Source organism: Calcarisporiella thermophila, assembly GCF_041956535.1.
Source record: "Calcarisporiella thermophila strain CBS 279.70 unplaced genomic scaffold VTP21scaffold_2, whole genome shotgun sequence".
NCBI classification, from domain to species: Eukaryota; Fungi; Calcarisporiellomycota; class Calcarisporiellomycetes; order Calcarisporiellales; family Calcarisporiellaceae; genus Calcarisporiella; species Calcarisporiella thermophila.
Genome location: NW_027192192.1, coordinates 923,637 through 945,944, shown reverse-complemented (window position 1 = coordinate 945,944; position 22,308 = coordinate 923,637). Strand labels below are relative to the sequence as shown.

Sequence of the window (22,308 nt, the reverse complement as noted above, 5' to 3'; positions counted from 1 at the left end):
TTATTAAAAATGAGAAAATGGAATTAGGGAGGATACTGAAAAGGGGCTCTGCGACGATAACAAAGAGATTACGTGGACTATGTTCAACCTTAAACATAGGGAAAATAGGGTCGCTATGGGGAGTCGAAAAGTTTGTCTTTTTTATGGGGTTTCTTTTCTGTTCCTTTCAATAATAGGAAATGAAACGAGCGCGCGCACTCTATTTTTTATGTTCCGGTTGCTTGGATTGATCTTCATTTCCCTTTCCCCTCTCAAATTTTTTTCCCTCTCGATCGCTCCTTCCCTCTTATGCTCACTGAGAAATTTCCCCGAGCACTTTCCTCGTTTCTCTCTTTTTTCTTCTTCGAATAAAAGTTTTTTCCTTTCTTTTTTATTTCCTCCTTTTACTTTGCTCATTTCTTTTCATTCTTTCTTTTTTTTTCTGGTTCATACTCTGATCAAGTCCACTTTCTCTTCCCCAAAAAAGAAGGAGTAGGAGCCATGGAAAAACTGGAGTCTTTTGAAAATCACCGCATGCTTTTTCCTCAGCAGCCACAGGAGGATTATAAAACTCCACTCGATTCTTCGCAGCACTATCACCTCGGTGGCGACGCTGGTTGCCAATTTTCTACAGGTGATTCTAATGAGTTTCTTTCCAGCGAGGATTTCTCCAATTATCCCTCGTCGCTTTCCCACGTCGAAGGCGGTGTTACGCTGACGGAGCTTTTACAGGAGCATGACGCGGTAACAGAGCACATACTGGCTTCATTGGCCAGCACCGACAACTCCTCCGACGACCAACAACAACTTAACCAGCCGCCGAATAACCTGGCTGTATCCAAAAGCCAGGACCTGTTAGGAGGAACCATGCTCGATATCACCTCGCGATCTGTCGCGCCTTTTTCCGGCTTCGACGTCTTTGACAACATGGAACAACAGTCAACAGTACTGTCCGGAAATTTTTTCGCCTCGGAGCCTGTAACCCCTTCGACAGATCAGTTCCTCACGGGCGTCATGCCGACCAAGGGAATGTGGTCGAATCTCCCTTTCGAGTACAATGGAATACCCCCGACTTCCTTCGGGGCCAACAGTTTTGTTCCGCCCTCTGCAACGACCAACGGGAATAGTGTGCTTTCTAACGTGACACCTGCCTCATTGGCGGCGGCTGTCAATGCTCCTGTGAAGAAACGAGTGGGGCGCCCACCCAAAGACAAGCGCCGCACCTCCGCCTGCTCGGACTCATCGATACTTTCAAGTAGCAACTCTTTTTCCATTTCACTTGCCGAGAAGAAAAGGCGCCTGCGTCGCGCATCGGGGCCCAAGCCCAACCACGCGCTGCCTGGTAAATATAACCCTGGAGAAACCTGGTTGTAAAAATACCCGACGGCTCTATTTATGTGCTTTATTGCTCTGTGATATAGCCACCATGCCCGTGACAGAAGTCCTCGATGGCATCGAATACATTTCCTTCACGTATTCGGTCAAGGGTCAGAATATCCGATATCGGATCAGAGCGGATATTGATCACGTACGGGTTGACCAAATTGACTCTGAATTCCGGCGGGAGAACTGCCTATATCCCCGTGCATACTGCGCCCCCGAACACTATACGGGCAATCGCTGGGAGTACGAGAGCAGCTGTAATGTGCTTGGGTGGAAGCTGGCTCATTTGAACCCCGAGGTCCTTGGGGCGCGCCGAGGCCTGCTGCAGCGTGCGGTGGACAGCTACCGGAACAGATGTCCCGAAATGCGGTCTCGCCGCGTTGTGAGACAAGAGAAACTGAAGAATGGGACCCTTCGAAAGCGTCATTCGCGGTCCGAGGACGGAGTCGTGTACAAGAACGCGAGGCTGCAGTACCTAGAAGAGAACGGATCGCGGTCGGTAGGGTTTGAAAATGAAGAGTTCAGCGTGGGGGGTGCAGAGGGGGAGAGCGGTAGCGGGGAAAGTGCGGAAATCAGTGGGGCTGAAGCGGATGAGCTTCACCGGCTTAACATGGACAACCGGCTTTCTGTTTCCATTCCTCAAAAATTCATGTGCTTCGAGGCCCAGCTTGAGGAAGACGCTGAGCCAACCCGGATGCGTGTGCGGGTGGCATTGGATCTTGTGGATTTGAACGATATTCCGGAGGAATTCAAGCTCGCAAACTGTGCCTATCCACGAGCGCTCGAGGGCGATGGCGAGGCACCTGAGCTGGAGCGTGCCCTGAATGAATATGGATGGAAGCTCGCCTGGTTGAATCAGAGCAAGTTGGCGAATAACCCCATGCTGCTCCGAATCGCGCTTGACGCCTATCGCTCGCGTTTCCTCGACATGCAGCCAATGAGGCGGCACTCCTTCCCCGGAGTGGACATGGGGATCAATTTGAATGGCCGTGGGATGCAGAATGCTCACCCCGTTGAAACAACTCTCTTCTTTCCTGATGCATGGGAATGCTAACCCACTACCACATTAGCCATTTTATAGTTCATCTAGAGTTGCAACCCTAAGCAAGTAAATAATGTTATATAATCTGGCATCTAACACACACACTTATATATATTATATATAAATATATAATATATTTCCTTTACTCTTGTTTTTTTTTTTGCATCTTATCTTTGCATTTTTTTTTTCCTCTTAATGTTGTGTTTTTCTCCTCGTATTTGTACAATACTATTCCTCTTATTCTTCAAAAAATCTGGAGTGGACAGAGGTTTGTATTTTTTTTCCCCTCTTCTTCCTACTTTAGAATTCTTCTTCTTCCTCCTCTTCTTCTACTTCTACTTCTTTTTCTACTTTATAATGCCAACTAATGTTTTTAGAAGTGTTAAAGTCAAGACTTGTTCTAGTATATATTTATTTTTTTTCTTTTTGCTTAATAAAAGGTGAATGCAATTAGCTAAGCACAAAAGCTGTCTATTTTTTTATATGTAGGGGTGTGAAGGGTGCACAAATGCCTTTTCAAACGTGTGGTAATCATGAGAAAATAATGTGAAAACCCATTTCAACTCAGTGTGAATGAGTGTGTTCTGCCAAAGTCAAAGCAACTAGAGATCTCTGGCCAATTTTTGCAACCCAATTGATCCAATTCTATCGATGATGATAAAAGTCTGGCTTGTTTTCTACACAAGGTTGTTATTTTCATTTATTATTTCCTTATAAACATGTTACATAGAGGATTGTCCGTTTTCTTAAAAAAAATAAAAGGAATAAACAATAACTCAGTGCTTTCTTGATGTGGAATATCGTAAATAAGGTTTCAAAGGGGGGAGGGGGGTGTAGGCGCGTAACAACCAGGAGAAAAGGATATCTAAAGGGTAATTATTGTGGAAGAGGGGTAACATCAACAATATAATACACATAAAGCAAAGAAATAATAACCAAGTGCCAAAAACACAGATGCTATTTTGCCATGGTGATGGACATCTTTGACTCTCTTACGCTAGGCATTTGCATTGATATAGATGTCGGGTGGGATCTTGGAAAATTCGGGAGCGAATTCGGGGCAGAGGTTGAAGGGATGAGGAAGGTGGTGCGTGAGAGCTGATCCGTCTCATCCCAAACCTCACGTAGTTTGTGGGTCAACGGAACTCGGCTCATGTCGACTGTGAGTGTAGCTGGTTCCGATGATATGACTGCTCCGGTTCTCTTAGGTACATCGTCACGTTGTGGGAAGTGGTATGTTTGATTAAGCGACGGAGCAGAGGGTGCAGAGGGTGCAGAGATAGCGTTGGCACTAGCGTAGGCCTGCGAAGAAGGAAGAGAGGCTTGTGCCACAGTGCGTGTTATGGAAGCGGACGCAGTGTTGTGAGATAAAGCGGATGAACCTTGCGTAGGCGAAAAAGAGGGCTCACTTTTGTATGCGTCAGTATTAGGCTGGTATTTGGGTTTAGGGTGCATCCAATGGGCAGATGTATTCTGAGGTGATTGGTTTGGGGGGGGATGGGATACAGGTGTTACGTGGTTCACTGCATATGTTTGCGGAAGAGGAGGGGACGGGTAGGCAGCCGGCTGGGTTTCCGTTCCCGATGAGGTGACATAGGGTTCATGGGATGAGGTTGGACCATTTTCGTGATGAACCCCATTCTCGGGCAGCTGTGGAGCCTTCTGAGAAGATGAGGAAGCAGCCGTTGTGTTGGTGGCTAAGGGGCGTGATGAGAGAGGGGGTTTTTCCACTTTACTACGAAGCATCAGCGCCGATGCATCCAAGCTCATCATCGCGTTAATTGCCTCCTGGCGTTCGTGGCTCTCCAGCCCAGGTTTGGTGCAGTAGCCCTCTAGCGCGCGAAGCACCACGGGCTGCACTAAGTGGGAGACGAGTTTTTCGAGCCTCAGCAGACGGTGTTCGAGGGCATCGGTGTCCAAGGAACCCTGACCAAGGGCCCGTCTCCTTAGGCGGTCTGAATTATTAACACAAGTGTGGCCATTCATAGCACAAAATCCGCAAGGACTTCCGCCATCGCATTTTGTTTTTCGGCGACGACATCTAAGTATTTATTATCATCAGTTAATCACATTCCTAATTCTAATTCATCTCCGTGGATAGCTGAGCCTCACGTTTCGCATGCGCTACCGCTTGAAAGTCTGCGAGAAGTAGAATGCTGTGAATGGGAAATATCAGGGTAGGGGGGATATATACATTCATTTAGTTGTGGGTCGCAGTGACTGCATGGTCGCTGACCATTGCAAATTCTCCTTTTACGCTTGCATTGGAGGCAGGCCAGCGCTGCATACTTCTGACGCGGAGAGGTTGGCGGCCGCGGTGGCGAGAGTGGCATTATTGCTTCAGGAGAAGGTGTAGGAGGGGAATTTTGAAGGAATTAATGGGAATGCGTTTATCCGCCCCCAGTGTGAATTGGCGCGGATGTGGAGGAGTGCGGACACAGCAAAGCGACGGAAAAAGTTACTTTCAAACGCAAAAGCGGCCACGTTTCTATTTAATCTATTCTTCGTTTTTTATATATTTCGGACTGCGCCCCGCTCTGAATAAAGAAACCGTGGTGACGGGAGGAGATTTTTATTCTGGTTGTGCAAGAGTATTCGGTAAAACAGATAGTGTGTTGAACTCACGCAATTAATAACTCTATAGAGCGCTGTATATTAGGGTTGTTTACACGCAACCCGCCGGTATCGGCAAAAGGATGAATCACAACCTTCTATTGCTGCTCTTGCTATTTCATAAGCACGCTGAGAATGTGGCTATCGAATATGCTCGGTGAGATTTTTAGACTTCGCAAGAGACGACAAGCGGGAAGTGAGTAACAGTGATTATAATAGCCCCATTAATAATATGCCCCTTCCTTCCTTCTGTCGCTGGTGCATGTTTGTTGCGTCAGAGGGGGCTTTTGCCAGCTTGATTATACTTGTTTGTAGGTTATCTGTTTCGCCGGATAGGCAAACCGGTAGCCATCCGATCGGTGAAGGCGCGTGACAATGCCGGCCGATGTGCTTTCCTAGTTTCGGCATCCCCCTAAGGGGCCGTTAGAGTTGACAAGTTAAAAAAGCATTCTATACATTGGAATAGATATGCTCAACGCAAGATCTCTCAACCAGGCTAGCGAATACAAAGTGACAAAACCGGTTTCGAGTCACCTGAGATCTAACGCGATGCTTATGGGCATTATTAGCCCGTGTTTTTTTTCCTGGCTCTTGTTTTCGGGCCACTACGCCTAGCAATGCAAGCAGAGAAAACACACGGCCAGCATCTATTAAAGCGAGAGCGGGTGAACCAAATATCCGTGCATAATCGCGAACTAGACGGCCGCCGCCCGAGAGCAAGCTAGACAAGGGCTCAGAGAGGCGTTTCTCTGGAAGCTCTGCCTTCCGCGACCATCGGCTCGTGTTTGCTCCTGGTGGCTGGAGGGGGAGCGATACCTCGTTGTTAGGAGACACGGCCACCTTTCGATGCAATGCGGCCATTCGGACTTGCGGAGTCGGCTGCATAGGTTTCGTTCGGCTTTGCGCTACGGTAGTCCACCCATTGGTAACGTTGTTTTGCAATGCATCATATTGGGCTCTGTAAGGACGGACTCCCTCACCGGCTTTCATCGGCCGACCCCGACCACTGTCGACGTGATGGTGTGGCGGTACAAAGTTTTTTCCCATAGAGTATGGGGAATGTTGGACCGATTTTCAGCACGAAACCTAGCTTGGCTGAATCTCAACCGTCTCTTTGCGCTCCAACCTATTCACCATATGAACCTGTGAAACCTCCAAGGAGAATTTCAGCCGAGAGTTCTGGGTTAAGGTAATTTAGACGAGGAATCTTTTCTCCTTGAACTCTGAAGGGCCAGAGCTGGGCTTCTGAGAGCATTTTAGTCATCCAATATACCATTTCTGATCAGGTGGCTCCGCCACTCCGCATCAAATGCATTGAAGTTTAGGCAAATTCGACCCTCCCCTCACAAGGATGTTATGATCCTCGCCAGAGATTCTCTAAGCCCACTTTCCCCCTTCGCCCTACTACCACCTCGTGTGCCTGTCAATGTTCTTAATATTAAAGAAATTCTATTAGAATAGTAGGTGAACAGTAATGAATAAAAAGGCCGGGGTGGATTATTGGATATCTAAATAGTTAAAAAAAATGAAGTCATGGATGGGATAAAAATTTTAAGCGGAAAGGATCACAAAAATAAAAATATGGTTGAATCATAAAATATCAAATAGACATAAAAGTAGAATATCTTAGAATCTTATATTGGGAGTATTTTTTAGCTTTTCCCTCAAATTGTCCCCATATAGGATTCTGAGGATACAAAACCACATCTTCCCTTCCCCAAATAACTTAGATTAGGCCACAGCTAGAAATATAAAAAAAAAGAAATCCAATTGTAAATTGGTTTTGCTCGAGGAAAATGACATCGATTTGAATCTACTTACGATCTGAGATTGGTTTGTATGATAATGTCAGATACTGCGGTGAATACAAACTGAACTTGCCGCGTGTCGGTAGCGCAGGTGAAGTGGGTGTACACCTGCTTCTGCTCAGACTGGTTAAGTGTGATAAAGCGCTCTCGCATGTACTCACAGGCAAACTCATAGTTATCTCCTCCTATCAAAAAGTCAGGGTCGCTTTCATCGCATGGCCTAAATTTGTCAGGATTACCTTCATAATCAGGGAAATAGTTCTTGAGTGGGCTAACCGAAAGCTTCGACCTAAATAAGTCGATCTTGTTCAAGAAGAGAATAATGCTCGTGTTCACAAACCATCTATGTAATATATTAAAAAGGGATTAGTCATCCATCATCTAAGAATAAAGATGGAGTAACGACATTCGTTTCTCACCTTGAGTTACAGATGGAGTCAAATAGGGCCAAAGCTTCTTGTATACGGTTCACAGACTCGTCCTCGCGAAGTACCTTTTTTTTAAAAAAAATAAAGAGTATTCCCAGGGGTGGGGGGAGGGGGAGTAAGCCAGGGGCCGATGCAAACTTTTCTAGGAGCAGGATATCTAACCTGATCATACTCTGAAATGGCAACAAGGAAGATAATAGCAGTAACATTCTCAAAACAGTGAATCCACTTTTTACGCTCGGAACGCTGTCCACCCACATCGAACATGCGGTAGGTTAATTCCCCAATCCGGAAGGTAGTCTCTGTGATACCCGTGGTCTTCACACGCGATCTCAATACATCTTGATCGGTTGGGATGTAGTTAGGATGAGAAATACGCTCAATGGAATCGAAATAATAGGCTGCGGAGTCATTAAGTTGATATTCACGACTGCGATTAAAGCAGGTGCGCACCCCAGAGTCTTGCCAGAGCTCGCTGATTGCTACGCCGATCTTGGCAGGAAGATAGTCGTTTTCAATTTGAGGTGGGAGTTGAAGAATCGAGTTGGCATGGTACTGGCTAGCAGGATTGGAAAACTCAATGCCCATTTGCTCCATCGCATCAAGGATAACCCGCATTGACTAGATCCATTCAATCAGGATGAGCTCACAAGCGCCTAGGCGATGGAATTCCCTTTGGGAAATAAATTACCTGCACAGTGTTGGAAAATATGATCTCCTTGAAGGACTCGCGCTCATCAGTTGTGTATCCACCGTCGTGGATTAGCTTCATCTGCTTCAAAATAGTCGACTTTCCTGATTCACCGGCACCTAGTATTCCGAAGGCATGAATAAGGCGGAATAAATATAAACAACGCAATGGACAACGCACCTAGCAGCAAGAGCTTTACTTCGTTTCTCAAGTTTTGCCGGTCCCTCTTCAACTGGTTGTCGATCTCTTCATTCTTTCTGCGCCCGTCCACATCATCAGTACTCATACAGCAACCCATGGTAATCGAAAATATATCTGCAAAACACGAGGGATAGGATTTCCAAAAAGTATTATAAATAAAGTTTGTTGAGGTAGGGTAGAGTCAATCGCTATTTTACCTGAGGTGAAAATGCAAATGGAAACGAAATGAAATGGTGCAGAAAATGAATCTAGACAATGAAATTATTAATTCACTCGATTGATCGGTTGATTTGAATGAGAGAAAATGATTCAATGAGAAAAGAATTCCCGGTGAAAAATAAATCGAGCACAAATCCAAAGTGTTTATTAAATGACAATAAACCCAAAATAAAGGCAATGCCACCTGATTGGTCCAGAGTTGCCACGTGGAGGGCATTAGCGCTAAGACCGCAAAGATCTTGACTGGTTACAACGTAATAACTGAACAATTTGGTTTCATAACGAAAATAAAAAAGGCATTACTCGATGCTGAGTTAGGCCAAACCGTAGACTTCGGTTTCCTCTCCGTCCTGCACTCTTGGAGGCTTGCTGACTGACTGAGCATGGACCGGCGAGATTGTATTGAGAGCTCCGGAAGAGATGAATCGCAGGTTTTCTACTGGTTTCTTTAGGAGGGGATTTCTATTCGTTTGGTTTTCTCTAGCTAATTTATCTTTTCCACCGTCTTCATATATTTCTTCATCCTCTTCCTCATCAGATTCCACGGGTGCTTCCTGCATAGTCACCCGTCGGTTGGCCATATCCAACGTCATCACTCGACGACGCGGCGCGTTCAGCTTAAGCTGGTTTTTCTGCGCCTTCTTGAGCTCTAGAGCTTTCTCTTGTGGCGATAGCCAGCGATTTGGAGTATCGGATGGTAGGGTGAACTCGGTAGCTTGGTCTATGGCATGATGTTCATTTAGGATGAATTGTTCAACCAAAACTATTCAGATCACATTGCTAATTAAAATCATTTACCAATAATTTTGCTACGCTGAGCACTTGTCCGTTGATATTCTAACAATTTCTCTTTGTGTAGCTCGGCATTCAGCCTTGCGGCCTCCTCGTCATCGCCTTCTCCACCACTGTTACTACTGTAGCCCCCCAACAACCCTTCTCCACTCACTTTCGCAGCGTAAGGTACAGTACCAGCTGGGCCTGTGCGGTTCTTTTTTCGAGCCTGGTTGTGTTGTTCCATTTTAGCGAGCTGTCTTTCGCGTTTCAACTCTGCAAGCAGATTTAGCTGTTGCTCCCGGGAAAGGATTGGGGTTCCACAGAAGGTACAAGGACCGGGGCCTTCATGTGTGCAGATGATCTTCCCACAAGACAGACAATTAGGTGCAACGGTAAGGAGTGGGTGTTTTGTTGCTAATTATATGTTGAGTGTTGTCAATCCAGGAAACTACGAACGAGCAGATCGAATGAATTTACCCATGCAATTACAAGCTTTGCGCCTCCGTCCCGCACCACCTCCGCTGTCGCTTGCAAGGTCAAGTTCTCGTAATGCTTTCTCTAAATCTGCATTGACCAGGCTAGATTTTCCAGTTTTCTTATTCTTTTTTACGCCTTCTTCAGGCTTGATCGAGGGCAGATTCGTTGTGGGTGCGGGATGTGGGAGTTCCGGAGAGGATTCACTGACAGATTCTTTTTCTTTAGGTCTGCTCTTTTTCCCCCTTGATAAAATCAATAAAATATATACATATTGAACATGCTTCGACGTGAACATTATTGTTATATTGGCCTCACCCTACAAAATATACTTCTTCTTGCTCTTTCTTTCGGTATACATTTTTTTCATTCGCCCATGCTGGAGCCTTTGGTGTTTGCGCGTCGATCTATACATTACAATGAATTATAAACTGGATTATCATGCAATTGCCAAATCATTTTGAAAAAAACTTTCTACGTACATCCCACATTTTAGAGTTGTTGGTAAAAGCTCCCTCGTTTAATAGAGGCGATCTAGCTGTTGTTGCTGGAGTAGTATTTTTGGAAATGTTCTGAGGAGGAAATCGACGCTCAACAAATTCTTGAATAAAAAGTGCAGCATCTGGGGTTGTCCCCAGCAATTCCTATTAATAAGAAATAAAAGTGCATTGTTATAGCTTTGGAAGCGATAATTCAATGCAATGATATATATATACCTGTAGGTGCTCGACGGTCTGCTCCGGTCCAGAAATTCGCATAACGTAAGGCATCACCTGGCTTGTCAGAGTTTCGGTGTCAAGACCGAGAAATATGCTCAGCCGATCAACGGCCCAATTTTCTAAATCATTTTTTGACATTCTCTTAATTGTTATGGATTTTTCCTATTGGATTTTTTCCAGTCATAAGCAGAGAATTTTTTATATGGAAATACTCTCGAAACTGGAGACAACTATTAGTCAAATGGCTGAAGTCGAAAAAGAATAAAATAGCCCATTTTAGAAATTTTTATGAAGCTTTCTCAACCCCCTAATTCTCTTGAGCGATTTTAGTTTATTTTTTAGTGGTAGATCTAGATGAATATGCCCAAGATCCACAATCCATACTCTGCAGTAGAGCTCACTTCACTAGTGTCGACTAGCCGTGCAGCTGCTGTCTTTTTCACATCAGTGACTTGTCCGCCCTGCCGTACAATAGAGCCAGAATTTAATCGATTAGTAGAGCAGGCGGAATATCCTATTACTGCCGTAAAAGTGGATGTTGGAATGGTGCATGATGCAGGTGTGCAATATGGAGTTAGGGCGACCCCGACTTTTATGTTCTTTGCAAATGGAGGTGAAAAAGTTCATCAATTTTCAGGGGCAGATCCGCGTGAATTGGCTACAGGGATCCAGCTGGCACTCTTTAGCGCATATCCTCGTGAGTTCATGTTAATGTAATCCTCCGTCGTCATTTTTTTTAATTCTTTATACTCTAGCACATTCTCATACCAAATTGCATCTGCCTCAACTCCATTCTATCTCAAATGCCCCCATCTTGTTCACCAACGTAAATGCTGATGCTATATTTATCAAATTGAACGCACTTATTGCGGAGAACAACATATCGCTCAGCCAAGCTGATAAAAATACGCTTCAATACACTAAGATATATATATCCAACCCAAAGGATGGGGAGTTTAACGTAAATTCATGGAATAATTTATTTGGTAAATGCGTCAACATATTTGATATATAGTAAGTATTTAGAAAAGAAAGATAACCGAGCTTTCATATAGTGTTACTTTGCAATTCCATGCCTCTAGTCAACCATTTTCCTCTCTACGACATTCAGAGGCTTCTTTTATTAAATCCACCGGTTGGAGAATACTATCTGCTCAATGGTATTTTCATTGCCCATTTATTTCATCAGTTTATTTTCATTAATTCTAATATAACTCTACAGTGGATCCGCTTCTACGTATCTTTAAACTTGTAAACGAAACCCAAGATATTCCCAAACCAGTTCATATCATGATACTCCGGATTGCCTGCAACCTTTTTGCTCATCCACCACTTGCAACTCAGTTCCTCATCACCCCTGGCTATCGCAGTGCTATCACTACACTTCTTATATCTACTCTAACAAATGTGCCCGACTCTCAGGTGCGCTTGACTGCCGCTTCACTCGCTTTCAATTTTGCAGCCTGGATCGGGGAGCGTAGAAAAAGACACAAAGGCCAGAAAAGCACGGAAAAAGTGGAGGAGGAGCTTGAGGGCGATTGGGTAGTGGAGTGTGTCAGCGTAATTGTGCGTGGCATTGAAGTTGAACTGGAGGAAGAGACTTTATATCGCCTGATATGCTCACTTGCCAATTTCCTATTTCTCTCGCCCGATAATTTCCTTTCCGATCTAGCTGCAGTGCTAGATGTTCAGAGACTTCTAAGTGAGAAGCGTAACGCCTTCCCCCATTCAAAGAGAGTGGCAGCTATTAGTTCTGATATTGTAAAAATATTGGAGTAGATTGTATTGTAATGGCTTGTTAATTAATTAAATCCATTTAAACGTATACCCCAAATCTATCCGAGAGCGAACTAATGCGTATGGAAAATAGTGCAGGGTAGAACATATATAAAAATAACATGGAATCAAACAAGAGAAATGCACCGGTAAAATTTATTTATTGAGCTATTTTGATAGCCTACTGATTCTCTCGGAGATTCTCGCGATTCTCTCATCGATCACCGCAATATTTTTTCTAACTCCCTCTTCATTTTCCCTTAGACTTTGTTCCACTCTTGCACATGTTTCTGTCAACGATCGTGTTTCGTCCTTGAGTAAAGATTGCTCTCCTGAAAGGGTACGCACTGATTCCCCAACCTTCTCCGCCTCTATATGCAGAGGCTGCAACGTCTGTAGCCGGACAAGCAGTGCAGATGTAATAGGGAGAAGCGAGTCAAAGCCCTCAAGCTGAGTGGATAGATGCTCGATAAGCTTTTCGTTCTCTTTAATATGCTCTACAGCATGTATGTTTCCTGATTGTGACTCTGACGATTCATCAAGGTTCGCGTTGGCTTCTTTAGCCGCCTGTAATTCAGCTGCTTGCTCGAGTTCCGCCATTAGAAGCTTGATACGCCGTGCAATACCTTCAATCTGCCGCGGCTGGGTAAGTACAGAGAGTTGATGCTCAAGCTTTTCCACAGTTGCAATGAGACTATTGTTGATGAGAGTCGGCTACATCATAAAAATCAATAATATATCGGGATTGAATAAGGATAGCCTGAAACACTCACGCTCTCTTCTAATAGTCCACTTATTGACCCCAAGGCACTTTCTAAGTTCTCTACCCTCTCCTTTAACCGTGACGCTTTAGTAGAATGTTGCTCTTTTGATTGAGCTACTGCCCTTAACTCTTTCTCCTTCTTATCACTGCCTGCTTGTTCGAGCTCTTCAAGTCGCTTAATTAAAAATCTAGCATGCTCCTTTTCTTTTGCCAGCATTCCATCTGCCGTCTCTCCAACAAGCACGCTGACTTTATCCAAATCGTATTGAAGCTGCGATATTTGGTTAGAGATGTCTGGTTCAGAAAGGGAGTGTTCTGTGTTCACCAGATCGCTAAGTTCGCGAATTTCAAAAGCTAATCGTTTTAAGCGCTGGGTGGGCGTTTCTTGATGGGATTCTGATTTTTCTTTGCAAGCGAGTGTACGAATCCCGCGTTTCCGCCGTAATAATTGATCGGAAAAGTCTATAAGAAATTGTTAAGTCTGGTAAATCAAACGTATTGATACAATATAAGATGCTCACATGCATCCCTTGCATCCACTGTGGAATTTTTAAACCGCTCAGTAGCATCTCGAATAGAAATTTTCTTGCGCTCAATATCCTCTGTCTCCTCTTCATATGGTTCAATCTATTGAAAAGTCATTCACGAAATTATAATGGATGACGCGTTAACAATTACCAATGACAACCCTTTATATTTTGATACTAAAGCAAACCTCATTATCGATATTTGGTATGCGGGAGACTTCAATATCTGGAGTTTCATAAATTTCATTTTGCGTGTCCTATTTTATCATTAAAAGTTATCTATCATTCTTCTAATTTCAAACATAAAGCCCACAAATTATAGGATGGAGCCATCGGAATACTAGAAATGGACCGTTCAAAATATTACGTACAATATCCGGCAGATTTGCGTATTTGCTTGCCGCCATCTTGATTGCGTGTAGTAGATGAAACGAGATTAGTTACGGTACAGCGATTCTATTTTTCTCTGCCTCGAATTGGATGCAAATTTTTCTCTTTGCCACCAGCTTAAATCTTCACTACATGCTTTATTTTTATTTCTATTTTTCAAATATAGGCGATTATTATTTAAAAAAATGAATATCTTTATATCAGCGAATCTACCTTCCACTAATATTTTTGAACGAAACAGAAGCTAATAAATGGGGTTGCATTAAGAGAGCTAATTGCGCTTAGTATTTAGGGATACAAAATAGCATTCAAAATATACGATGATAAAATACACCTGAAAAAGTACCTTTAATTTTTTTTTGTGCTTAATCAAGACATTTTCAAATAAATAATAGCTGTAACAAGTGTAATATATAGCAATTAAGATTAGAGTAAATAATTAAACGAAATATATCGGTTATTTATTTCAAGGCAATTAAGCGGTGCGATATGGCGGATTAATTAGTGATGTTCCTTCACCCTCATTCTGCACGCTGATCAGATCCAGTAGTCGTCCTACTTCGCTCTTTCGTGGTCCCTTTGGCTGTTGAGGAGCTTCTTGGTTCTCCTCGTATCCCTCTCGCCTCGGTGATTCAACTCCTGTCTCGAGTGCTTCTCGCAAATTTTCTACCTTAATTGAGGAATTCCGTGGTGTATCTAGAGGGAGTGGCGATCGATTGCGCAAGTCAATTCCAGCAGCAACAAAGCTTGATCTGATTCGAAAATCTTGCTTTCGCCAGATTCCAACCTCACGCACGCCAAACTCCTGGCTCAAGGCCTCTTCAACCTCTTCTTCATCCCTCACACGCGAGTCGCGCATAATAGCCCGGACTAAGGCTTCGCGTGATATCCAATGTGTAACGGGTGGTTGGTCAGCAGATTCAACAGATTCAAAACTGCTAGGAAGTGTCCGAAGCTGTGAGGAGGAAACGTCCTCATAGAAATCAATCCATTGGTTATCACTCATTCTCTGTTTTTGCGCCTATGGGTCGACCAGGAGATATAAATTTTGTTTAATCTTATTTCCTCAAAATAAATCTCTAAAACTTACTTCTTCGAGATATGATTTTAGTTCCTGTGAGTCTAACACGTTTGCAATAAGTAGCATATGCTGCAAAATGATCGTGCTCAAAACTCGCTGCCGTACATTTCCTATGAGTCGCTCCTCAACACATATATTTTGCAATTTAAATAGGAGTGGCACGCATTTGACTGCTTCGTCCTCTTCGAAGTTTTCGAGCAATTCCCGCAATATCAAGCGAATCGCCGCGAAATCTGCAGGTTTGGAACTAGAGATCATAGCATAGGCGATGAGCTGCGTATGGAGGGTGAGTCGGAATTGGCGATCTTTTGTTGAGGTAAAATATTGGTCGGTAAGCAAGCCACTCTTAATTCTATCGATTGAATATTTAGTCTGTGTGCAGAACCATCAAGAGTGATTAAATGCATACAAACCTATGGCTATTCAGCAACATTAGCAGCGTTTCCGAATATATCAATCTGGTTGAATAATCTGAATCCGTGCATAAACTCACGGTCGGCGTCCAGATGTCAAGTGCAAATGGAAGTCGAAAAGTGGTTTCGTCTTCCTGTGATGAGAGCAAGGCCTCTTGATTTGTTGTAATTATCACCTGGAGACATCTAAGTAGAGCCCTGCGTAGTTGGCCAATTGGAACGCCGTCTACCTCTTCAAGAGTTGTATTTGCCCTTAACTTGGAGATTATATGAGAGATGACATCGTTGACTTGGTTGCTATAATAAATTTGACCAGCCAGGCCTCCTAAATATTTGGTCGAGCATGTATGAGGTGAGAAGCTAAAAGGCACAAATAAATTACTTTACCAATTGATTTCACTAAGCCTTGATGGATCGAGTATTCCATAGATAGACTTTTCTTTTCTTCCACAGGCTCTTCCCGGAACTTTGTACCTTTGAGGCTCTCGATAAAATTGTGGAGCAAAGAATTCAGTACTTCAAGGACAGAGAGGCCAACAAAGTTATAGTCACTGGTAAGCATTGAGGCAAGGATCGACACGAGTGAGGCGTTTCGTTCAGTGATTTTTCGATCAAAGCTAGTATCGAGACGGCGTAGGATGTCCGAAACCAACATGTAGCGGTACTGAGGCTAAAAATTAAATGAATAACTAAGAAAATTCGACAATAAAGCAGAGGCTATTATTGGTTACCTGAAGACCCGTTGCAAACACTTGCATTAACTCTATAGCAAAATTCGGTGGCCACCACTTTTCATTTTTATCCAAAAATCTTGAAAGTATTGATTAGATTTCGGATATATAGATATTATTTTTGTCAGTCTTCTTACTTAGTAATTGGTTCCAATGACCTTATTATATCAACTGCATTTGACTTTCTGAGTAACATCGTTAGCACCTGCAATGATAGTAATTGGATATCTTCAATCTGGCTCTCCGGGTCAACGATATTGTCGGGAACAAGCATGCTTTCAGAATTCCTATATGATATAATACATGTCTATATTCTTTACAAAAAGAATTGAATACGAGTGAAATAAGACCTTTTCTGAAGCTCAGTAAGTTTTCCTTCTGCGTCCAAAAGATTGGTAAAAACCGCTAGAAGTATCGGTTCGAGCTCTGCAGCTGCGTCAGACGAAAATAGAGGATCAGAAGAAGCAACTGCGTGAAGAGCCTTTAGGCCAATGAATCGGCCTCTGTTTTTTTTTTAAGGAAAAGGGTTCTCTAAGCTTCAATAATAATTCAAGTTAATTTCAAATAGTAATACTATACTTTATGCGAATTGTGCTATCGCTAGATTTATTCGTAGCAAACTTTGAAAACTTCTCAATCAGACGTATGTATGCACCCGTGAGCTCGGTGTCCATGCCCAAAACGGCTCCGTTGTTGTATTTGGTGAACAGAACAAACTATACAATTTCGAGAGAGTGGGATAAGCACTTAATATCATTTCGTAGAAATTTTAACATACAAGGTCGCATGCACGAGGCACCAGTGTATCTAGTTCTCGGGTATCGATAATATCATCAATTATGGCGACAATATTTTTCGAAAATAGATTAAGGTCACGCTTGCACTCTTCGACCAAAGCCTTCATTATATCCAAAGATACCTGATTATCTCTGGCGGCATAAGGTGAAGAAAAGGCATGGTAATAATGTCATTAATGTATATAGTTAATATAAAGCATTAAACAATGAGCACAAAACATACTGCACTCGATTTTTTGCCACATCTCGTTTCACCTTGCGTTCGAGGTATTTGCCAACTTTGGTGAGTTTAGCAGGGCGTGAGCTTGCATAGAAGGTGAGGTAGGAAAGTTCACTTGGCTTTGGTCCCTTCTCATTTGAGGCTTTGGGGTAACAGTTGTTAATCAAATAGGCATGTTTGATTCGGAAGTGCATTGTCGGGAGGAAAATACGAGTCAAGATTTCGAGAACAAAAGGAATTTGGAGATTGTACTTTGAAAAATGTGGAGAACGCGCAAAATACATTTGATTTTTATGAAAATTGGGAATACTGTAGGACAATTGACGCGAAATTGAAATTTCGCTCAGATATTGCTTCATTCATAAACTCTGTTGTGATTAATGACTTCAAGACTAAAAAGATATGCAAATGATACTGATGGAGAGGATGATCTCTCATCTCTTGGCTCACCTGGTGGCGGGGGAGATAGCGATGCCTTTTCTGATGATGAATATAGTGATCGCCCTCGTCCTCGCAAGTTACCAAGACCCGGAATGGTCGATATACGCGTGCATAAACTGACGAAAAAACGAGAGGGTATTAAGAAAGAGGAGGAAGTAAATGAGATTGATGTTGTTGGAGACAAGATATTTACTGCCATTGATGAGTATATGTATGTATTACATAGATTATATATATCTGTATTTTCCTCTAAATACATTTCATTGAAAAGGGTAAGCGTGGAAGATAACTTGATTCGCAAAGCCGCCGATCTTTTTCGAAAAGAACTAGAGATCCGACTTATTGAACAGGTAGATTATTGCATCTGCAATTGTTTTATTTTGAATTGCTGATTCTTTTTCTATTATTATTAGAGCGATCTTCTTGATGAACACTCGCTACTTCGAACTTCCCTCCGCAGGGCCAGAATTCATAAACGCCAAGTGCGTCAAGATCTTCTCAATATGCAAAAGCGAAGAGAAGAAGTACTACAAGACCTTGAGGCATCCCGGCGAGATTTTCATCAAGAAGAGAGACGCAGAAATGTTAGCCCCTCCCTTCTTCATATCTCAAAAAGCTTTTTAACAATGATTTTATAATCGGATAGCAACTGGAGCAAGCGCACAGTTTCCTGACTGACCTGGAAATTCTGAGAACCTCGGCTCTTAACGGGGATTATTCTACTGACGCTCGGTTCGAAAAGGTACCATATACGTACAAACTAACTTACAGTTTTATCAAATACAAACAATCTCATTTGTGAATAGGATGGAGTGGATGGTCTAGCCGCGAGTCTAATAGACCGCTGTGGGAGCGGAGTAGATGGCATCCCAGAAAATGCAGGATTTCTTGGAGAGCTAAAGCACTTTAACGATTTATTAGAGGCCTTCGTCAAGTCCCTGTGATTCACTTGAAGTACATAGTCTATATTTTCCAGCTTGTAAAGATTTTATTTTGTTTTGTTGTATTTATCTTTTCTTTTTTTATCTTTATGGAATATCAACAGTATTAAAATCATCACTAAAAATATAAATATATATTATCACTTGAGGATCCACTCAGAATCAAAGATATTATGGTTTAGTTCAACAAAATATCAGCGATAAATAACAGTTAAATATAGCATATACAAAACACGTGAAATGCTCTAACAAAAATCAAAATTTTGAGGATAATGCAGATGATATCCACAATCAATTCCAGGTGGAAAGCGTTACCGACATAGTAAATATCATGGTGCAAATCCCAATGAAAATTAGAAAAACGTCAAGTGATTTAGTGAGTGTTGTATTGGCAATGGCTTTGAGATGGAAAAGCGGAGGATATATGAGTGAGAGCTGGCATCATAGATAAAGACGCATTCATCAATGTTGCAGGAAATAGCTAAACCCTTGTGCAAATAATACTTACCGGGACACATGCGAAACTCCCCAAAAACGATATAAACAAGTCTAAGTGGGGCGCGCACGAATATGCAACCCAAGCTACACATGATACAACTCCAATCCGCCCAGCATTTTTCAACCACTTGATTCTAGGGTTATGGCGCCCAGAGCGGGTGTGGAAAATCCCCGTCTCGATTATTCGAGTTGCAGGGAAAAGCGCAAGTGGCGCAGTGAGCATCACGGCAATCACATACAAAAGCTGTACGATATCTTTGCCCGGACCTGGATTAAGATTATGTAGCACGATTGTCTGCACATCCTCTCCGAATGCGAGGTAGCCCAGGCCGCCAGAAGCTATTAAGAGGATACACACGCATGTGATAACTGTCACCAGTGCTCTCGGAAACTTTGATGGATCACGCATTGTTTGGTGAATTGGGATTATCAAACCAATCCCCTCATATGAAAAGACAGAGGTTCCAATGAATATGCCGAAAGATTTTGGATTAAAAGTGAGGATGCCAGGGGCGATTCCCTCAGTAATGATCTTCGAAGATGTATAGATGTAAAGATAAGAGAGACCCGTTATAATGAGAGTGTCAGAAAATATTGCAGCCCAGGAAAGTCGTTGCAATTTACGAATCAGACTAAGGCCCATAAGGATTAACATTGCAACGACAATCAGAGCCCCTTCTTCGACATAGAGCCTCTGGCTAGTGATAGAAAGAATAACTTCTTGAAGATTCTCCGCAATGAAAACAAGAAATCCGCACACGAAACCAAGCTAAGATATAAAGCGAGAAAATATCAATATAAATCCGATGAACGACTAAAGGTGAAAATCATTCCAAGATTACCTGTGAAGACGCGATGGAGAAAAGGACAGCCCACTTGGCCCAACTCCCATAAAGATGTCCACCGATTTCCCCATACCCCCCTGGAACCACTTTTCGACACTCAACCAGAAGTAGGAATGACCAAGTTGATAGAATTGCTACGACCACCATCGCTACTGTTGAAAATACAATCCCGCCATTTTTAAAGCTAAAAAGGGTTATACAGGTCAAGCGAACACGATGAGAGATATTAGCAACAGAGTTCTACTCACGCTTTTGGAAGAAACAGGATCCCACTCGCGATGAAAGCCTTGAATAGCATAAATACAGTCTTCCCATACGAAGCTTTTCCATGATCTTCATCTAGATTTTTACGACTTATCCTCCGAATCAAGAGTGGAGTCTCCTCTGTAGTAACGGATGAGGGTAGAGTTGATGAGATCTCGTCAGTCGTGGTCGTGGTCGAATCTTCTTCTGTATCTTCCAGGTCCTCTCCAGCGAATAAATCATATAGTTGACTAACTGCTAGAAATTCTATAAAGTGTTTGGTCTTCGGCGCAAATGAGAGACCCGACTGTCGTGCTTGATTGTAGAGAAAGAAGCGACGGAATCCACCCGGTTGGTTGAGGTTTGCAAGTGCATCAGAGTGTTCGTGATTTCGAGGTATGTAAAATGATTTAGATCGAATGTTAGAGTCTTGCTTTAAGGGTGTGTGTGTTTGATGCCATTTGTAGATGTCATTCACAACATCTGCACCTTGAAGATCATAAGCGGTACGCGTAGCATCGCTTGGACCTGCAAATGCGTCTTCAGAATCATTACCATCAATCGAAGGATCAGGAGGGATGGCGACACTAGTTGAAAGTGGTTCTTTAGAGCCGGAAAAAGGTCCTACATCCTGGGCAAGGTGCTGAGACACCTTTTTAACGAGCTCGGAGTCCATCCCAGGTGTCGTAATAACATTCAGATCTTTCTTCTGTAGAAAGCGTTCAAGTCTCTGAATATTGCGGGAGACTTCCTCAAGATGCTCTTCTGTGAACTCCTTTTTGTTATCAGCATCCCGATCGCTCGCATCGCTACGTGTGGGCGAATGCAAATCCATTGCTACAGCATGAGGTTAAGGTGGATGGTTGAAAATGCAGAAAAAAACGTGACAGAACTTATATACTTATTGGTTGCTCAACAGTTAGAGCATTTTTTTTAATCCATTAATGGTTAAGGGTCATCCTTTCGCGCAATATGTGAAATATGCGTGACTGGACTAATCAGTAATTTTTTTCCCTTAATTCTTCTGATGCTCCTCATGCTTCCTTGGAACTCCACCCATCTTGACGCTTCGGCTATCGCTGGCTACTTAAGTATAGCTTGCTGGATATGTGTCTACACACCGTAAGACGAAGCTCATTTATCTATTATTATATTCCACGCACTCAATTATTACCATATGCCTGTAAAGTCAAATGCTAGAGAATTATCTCAGGAAGAGCGGAGAAGGCCTGTCCCTCTCATTCATCCTACTATGGCTAGTGGGAGATACGCTGAATATTATTGGCGTGGTGATAACTGACTTGCTCTTCACGATGGTACAATTATTTTCTCCCTCTATCTAATTCCTCTCTAGATAATTCTGACACTTGGTATACTTCCTCAACTATAGTTCCTCCTTGCGGGATACTACGTTGTTGCGGATATCATACTTATTCTCCAAGTCCTTTATTATAGAAAGAGAAGAACAGTGCATCGTGATAGTGCTGGCTCAGTATCGAGCATTGCAAGTTATTCCGCGGCATCGTCTAACTCCGAATCAACATCTTTGCTGGACAAGGGAAATGCCAGATCGAACCCAGTTCATTATTACAAAATTAATTTGATTATATTTTGTAATGCGTGTATTTTCACTGGATTGATTTGGAGCCGTATGTGGATGGGGAGCGAAGGAAAGGACTATCTAATAAAATCGCTAAGAGTTGTAATCCCTTGGGCATCCGCATTCTTATATGGTGAGCTATGATATTCACTTTTGTTCAATATGAGCGAATTTTGCTAATTTCGATATTTCACTCAAGTAACCTCAAGAATCCCCCAAATTATAAAAAACTTTCGCTCTCGGTCTTGCGAAGGTCTCTCATTATCCATGTTCTATTTCAGCGTTCTAGGGAATGTTAGCTATTGCCTGGTGAATATCTTAATATTTATTTTGCAGTGTGGATTTGTTTATTTATACCCCACATAAAAAGTCGATTTTGCTACATTCCCTTGAAGCCAGCTATCTACTTGCAAGTCTACCCTTTTTTTTAGGGAGTTTGGGGACCCTGTTCTTTGATATTACGGTAGTGTCTTCGTTGAAATGTTTTGAACCGTACTCACTCGAGTAGTTTATAGATATTCGTCCAATTCTATTTGTACCGCGATAACATAAAACGCGAACAATATCACGTTCTTCCACCTGGACAATCAGATCCTGCTTTAACCCCATCAAATATCTCATATACACTAATTCCTTCACTCGATATCCCTCAGCCACCATACGTAGTTCGAAATCTTGAAGATAGCAATTAAACTGTAGCTGTAGTATTTC

At 42.7% G+C, this 22,308-nt stretch overlaps 12 protein-coding genes across 12 annotated transcripts; 5 read left to right on the top strand and 7 right to left on the bottom strand.

Moving 5' to 3' along the window:
* Positions 1-480: 480 nt before the first annotated feature.
* VTP21DRAFT_4492 (uncharacterized protein) lies at positions 481-2,416 on the top strand (the record flags this gene model as incomplete). The annotated part of the gene is made up of 2 exons (XM_069394909.1): positions 481-1,321; positions 1,401-2,416. The coding sequence occupies 2 exons, from the start codon at positions 481-483 to the stop codon at positions 2,414-2,416; spliced, it is 1,857 nt and encodes a 618-aa protein (XP_069256100.1).
* A 945-nt stretch (positions 2,417-3,361) lies between these two features.
* On the bottom strand, positions 3,362-4,737 carry VTP21DRAFT_4491 (uncharacterized protein; the record flags this gene model as incomplete). Its single annotated transcript, XM_069394908.1, has 2 exons — positions 3,362-4,445; positions 4,517-4,737. 2 exons carry the CDS (start codon positions 4,735-4,737, stop codon positions 3,362-3,364), a joined length of 1,305 nt encoding a protein of 434 aa, XP_069256099.1.
* Positions 4,738-5,333: 596 nt separating this feature from the next.
* Positions 5,334-6,064, bottom strand: VTP21DRAFT_4490 (uncharacterized protein; the record flags this gene model as incomplete). The annotated part of the gene is made up of 2 exons (XM_069394907.1): positions 5,334-5,429; positions 5,552-6,064. The coding sequence occupies 2 exons, from the start codon at positions 6,062-6,064 to the stop codon at positions 5,334-5,336; spliced, it is 609 nt and encodes a 202-aa protein (XP_069256098.1).
* A 5-nt stretch (positions 6,065-6,069) lies between these two features.
* On the top strand, positions 6,070-6,478 carry VTP21DRAFT_4489 (uncharacterized protein; the record flags this gene model as incomplete). The annotated part of the gene is made up of 2 exons (XM_069394905.1): positions 6,070-6,206; positions 6,304-6,478. 2 exons carry the CDS (start codon positions 6,070-6,072, stop codon positions 6,476-6,478), a joined length of 312 nt encoding a protein of 103 aa, XP_069256097.1.
* A 265-nt stretch (positions 6,479-6,743) lies between these two features.
* VTP21DRAFT_4488 (uncharacterized protein) lies at positions 6,744-8,581 on the bottom strand (the record flags this gene model as incomplete). The annotated part of the gene is made up of 9 exons (XM_069394904.1): positions 6,744-6,759; positions 6,839-7,010; positions 7,065-7,168; positions 7,245-7,318; positions 7,416-7,874; positions 7,945-8,063; positions 8,125-8,259; positions 8,343-8,393; positions 8,521-8,581. The coding sequence occupies 9 exons, from the start codon at positions 8,579-8,581 to the stop codon at positions 6,744-6,746; spliced, it is 1,191 nt and encodes a 396-aa protein (XP_069256096.1).
* A 97-nt stretch (positions 8,582-8,678) lies between these two features.
* On the bottom strand, positions 8,679-10,469 carry VTP21DRAFT_4487 (uncharacterized protein; the record flags this gene model as incomplete). Its single annotated transcript, XM_069394903.1, has 6 exons — positions 8,679-9,085; positions 9,163-9,552; positions 9,616-9,857; positions 9,931-10,019; positions 10,095-10,256; positions 10,329-10,469. The coding sequence occupies 6 exons, from the start codon at positions 10,467-10,469 to the stop codon at positions 8,679-8,681; spliced, it is 1,431 nt and encodes a 476-aa protein (XP_069256095.1).
* Positions 10,470-10,685: 216 nt separating this feature from the next.
* On the top strand, positions 10,686-12,110 carry VTP21DRAFT_4486 (uncharacterized protein; the record flags this gene model as incomplete). The annotated part of the gene is made up of 4 exons (XM_069394902.1): positions 10,686-11,028; positions 11,087-11,317; positions 11,387-11,491; positions 11,554-12,110. 4 exons carry the CDS (start codon positions 10,686-10,688, stop codon positions 12,108-12,110), a joined length of 1,236 nt encoding a protein of 411 aa, XP_069256094.1.
* Positions 12,111-12,275: 165 nt separating this feature from the next.
* VTP21DRAFT_4485 (uncharacterized protein) lies at positions 12,276-13,804 on the bottom strand (the record flags this gene model as incomplete). The annotated part of the gene is made up of 5 exons (XM_069394901.1): positions 12,276-12,821; positions 12,881-13,332; positions 13,392-13,497; positions 13,586-13,654; positions 13,769-13,804. The coding sequence occupies 5 exons, from the start codon at positions 13,802-13,804 to the stop codon at positions 12,276-12,278; spliced, it is 1,209 nt and encodes a 402-aa protein (XP_069256093.1).
* A 458-nt stretch (positions 13,805-14,262) lies between these two features.
* Positions 14,263-17,223, bottom strand: VTP21DRAFT_4484 (uncharacterized protein; the record flags this gene model as incomplete). Its single annotated transcript, XM_069394900.1, has 10 exons — positions 14,263-14,808; positions 14,878-15,220; positions 15,282-15,606; positions 15,669-15,951; positions 16,013-16,091; positions 16,150-16,299; positions 16,363-16,515; positions 16,592-16,728; positions 16,791-16,941; positions 17,033-17,223. 10 exons carry the CDS (start codon positions 17,221-17,223, stop codon positions 14,263-14,265), a joined length of 2,358 nt encoding a protein of 785 aa, XP_069256092.1.
* Positions 17,224-17,409: 186 nt separating this feature from the next.
* On the top strand, positions 17,410-18,414 carry VTP21DRAFT_4483 (uncharacterized protein; the record flags this gene model as incomplete). The annotated part of the gene is made up of 5 exons (XM_069394899.1): positions 17,410-17,681; positions 17,742-17,820; positions 17,884-18,054; positions 18,117-18,212; positions 18,277-18,414. 5 exons carry the CDS (start codon positions 17,410-17,412, stop codon positions 18,412-18,414), a joined length of 756 nt encoding a protein of 251 aa, XP_069256091.1.
* Positions 18,415-18,702: 288 nt separating this feature from the next.
* Positions 18,703-20,832, bottom strand: VTP21DRAFT_4482 (uncharacterized protein; the record flags this gene model as incomplete). Its single annotated transcript, XM_069394898.1, has 4 exons — positions 18,703-18,846; positions 18,920-19,678; positions 19,752-19,938; positions 20,003-20,832. The coding sequence occupies 4 exons, from the start codon at positions 20,830-20,832 to the stop codon at positions 18,703-18,705; spliced, it is 1,920 nt and encodes a 639-aa protein (XP_069256090.1).
* Positions 20,833-21,024: 192 nt separating this feature from the next.
* On the top strand, positions 21,025-22,289 carry VTP21DRAFT_4481 (uncharacterized protein; the record flags this gene model as incomplete). The annotated part of the gene is made up of 6 exons (XM_069394897.1): positions 21,025-21,119; positions 21,187-21,313; positions 21,388-21,730; positions 21,797-21,906; positions 21,968-22,060; positions 22,113-22,289. 6 exons carry the CDS (start codon positions 21,025-21,027, stop codon positions 22,287-22,289), a joined length of 945 nt encoding a protein of 314 aa, XP_069256089.1.
* Positions 22,290-22,308: the final 19 nt, after the last annotated feature.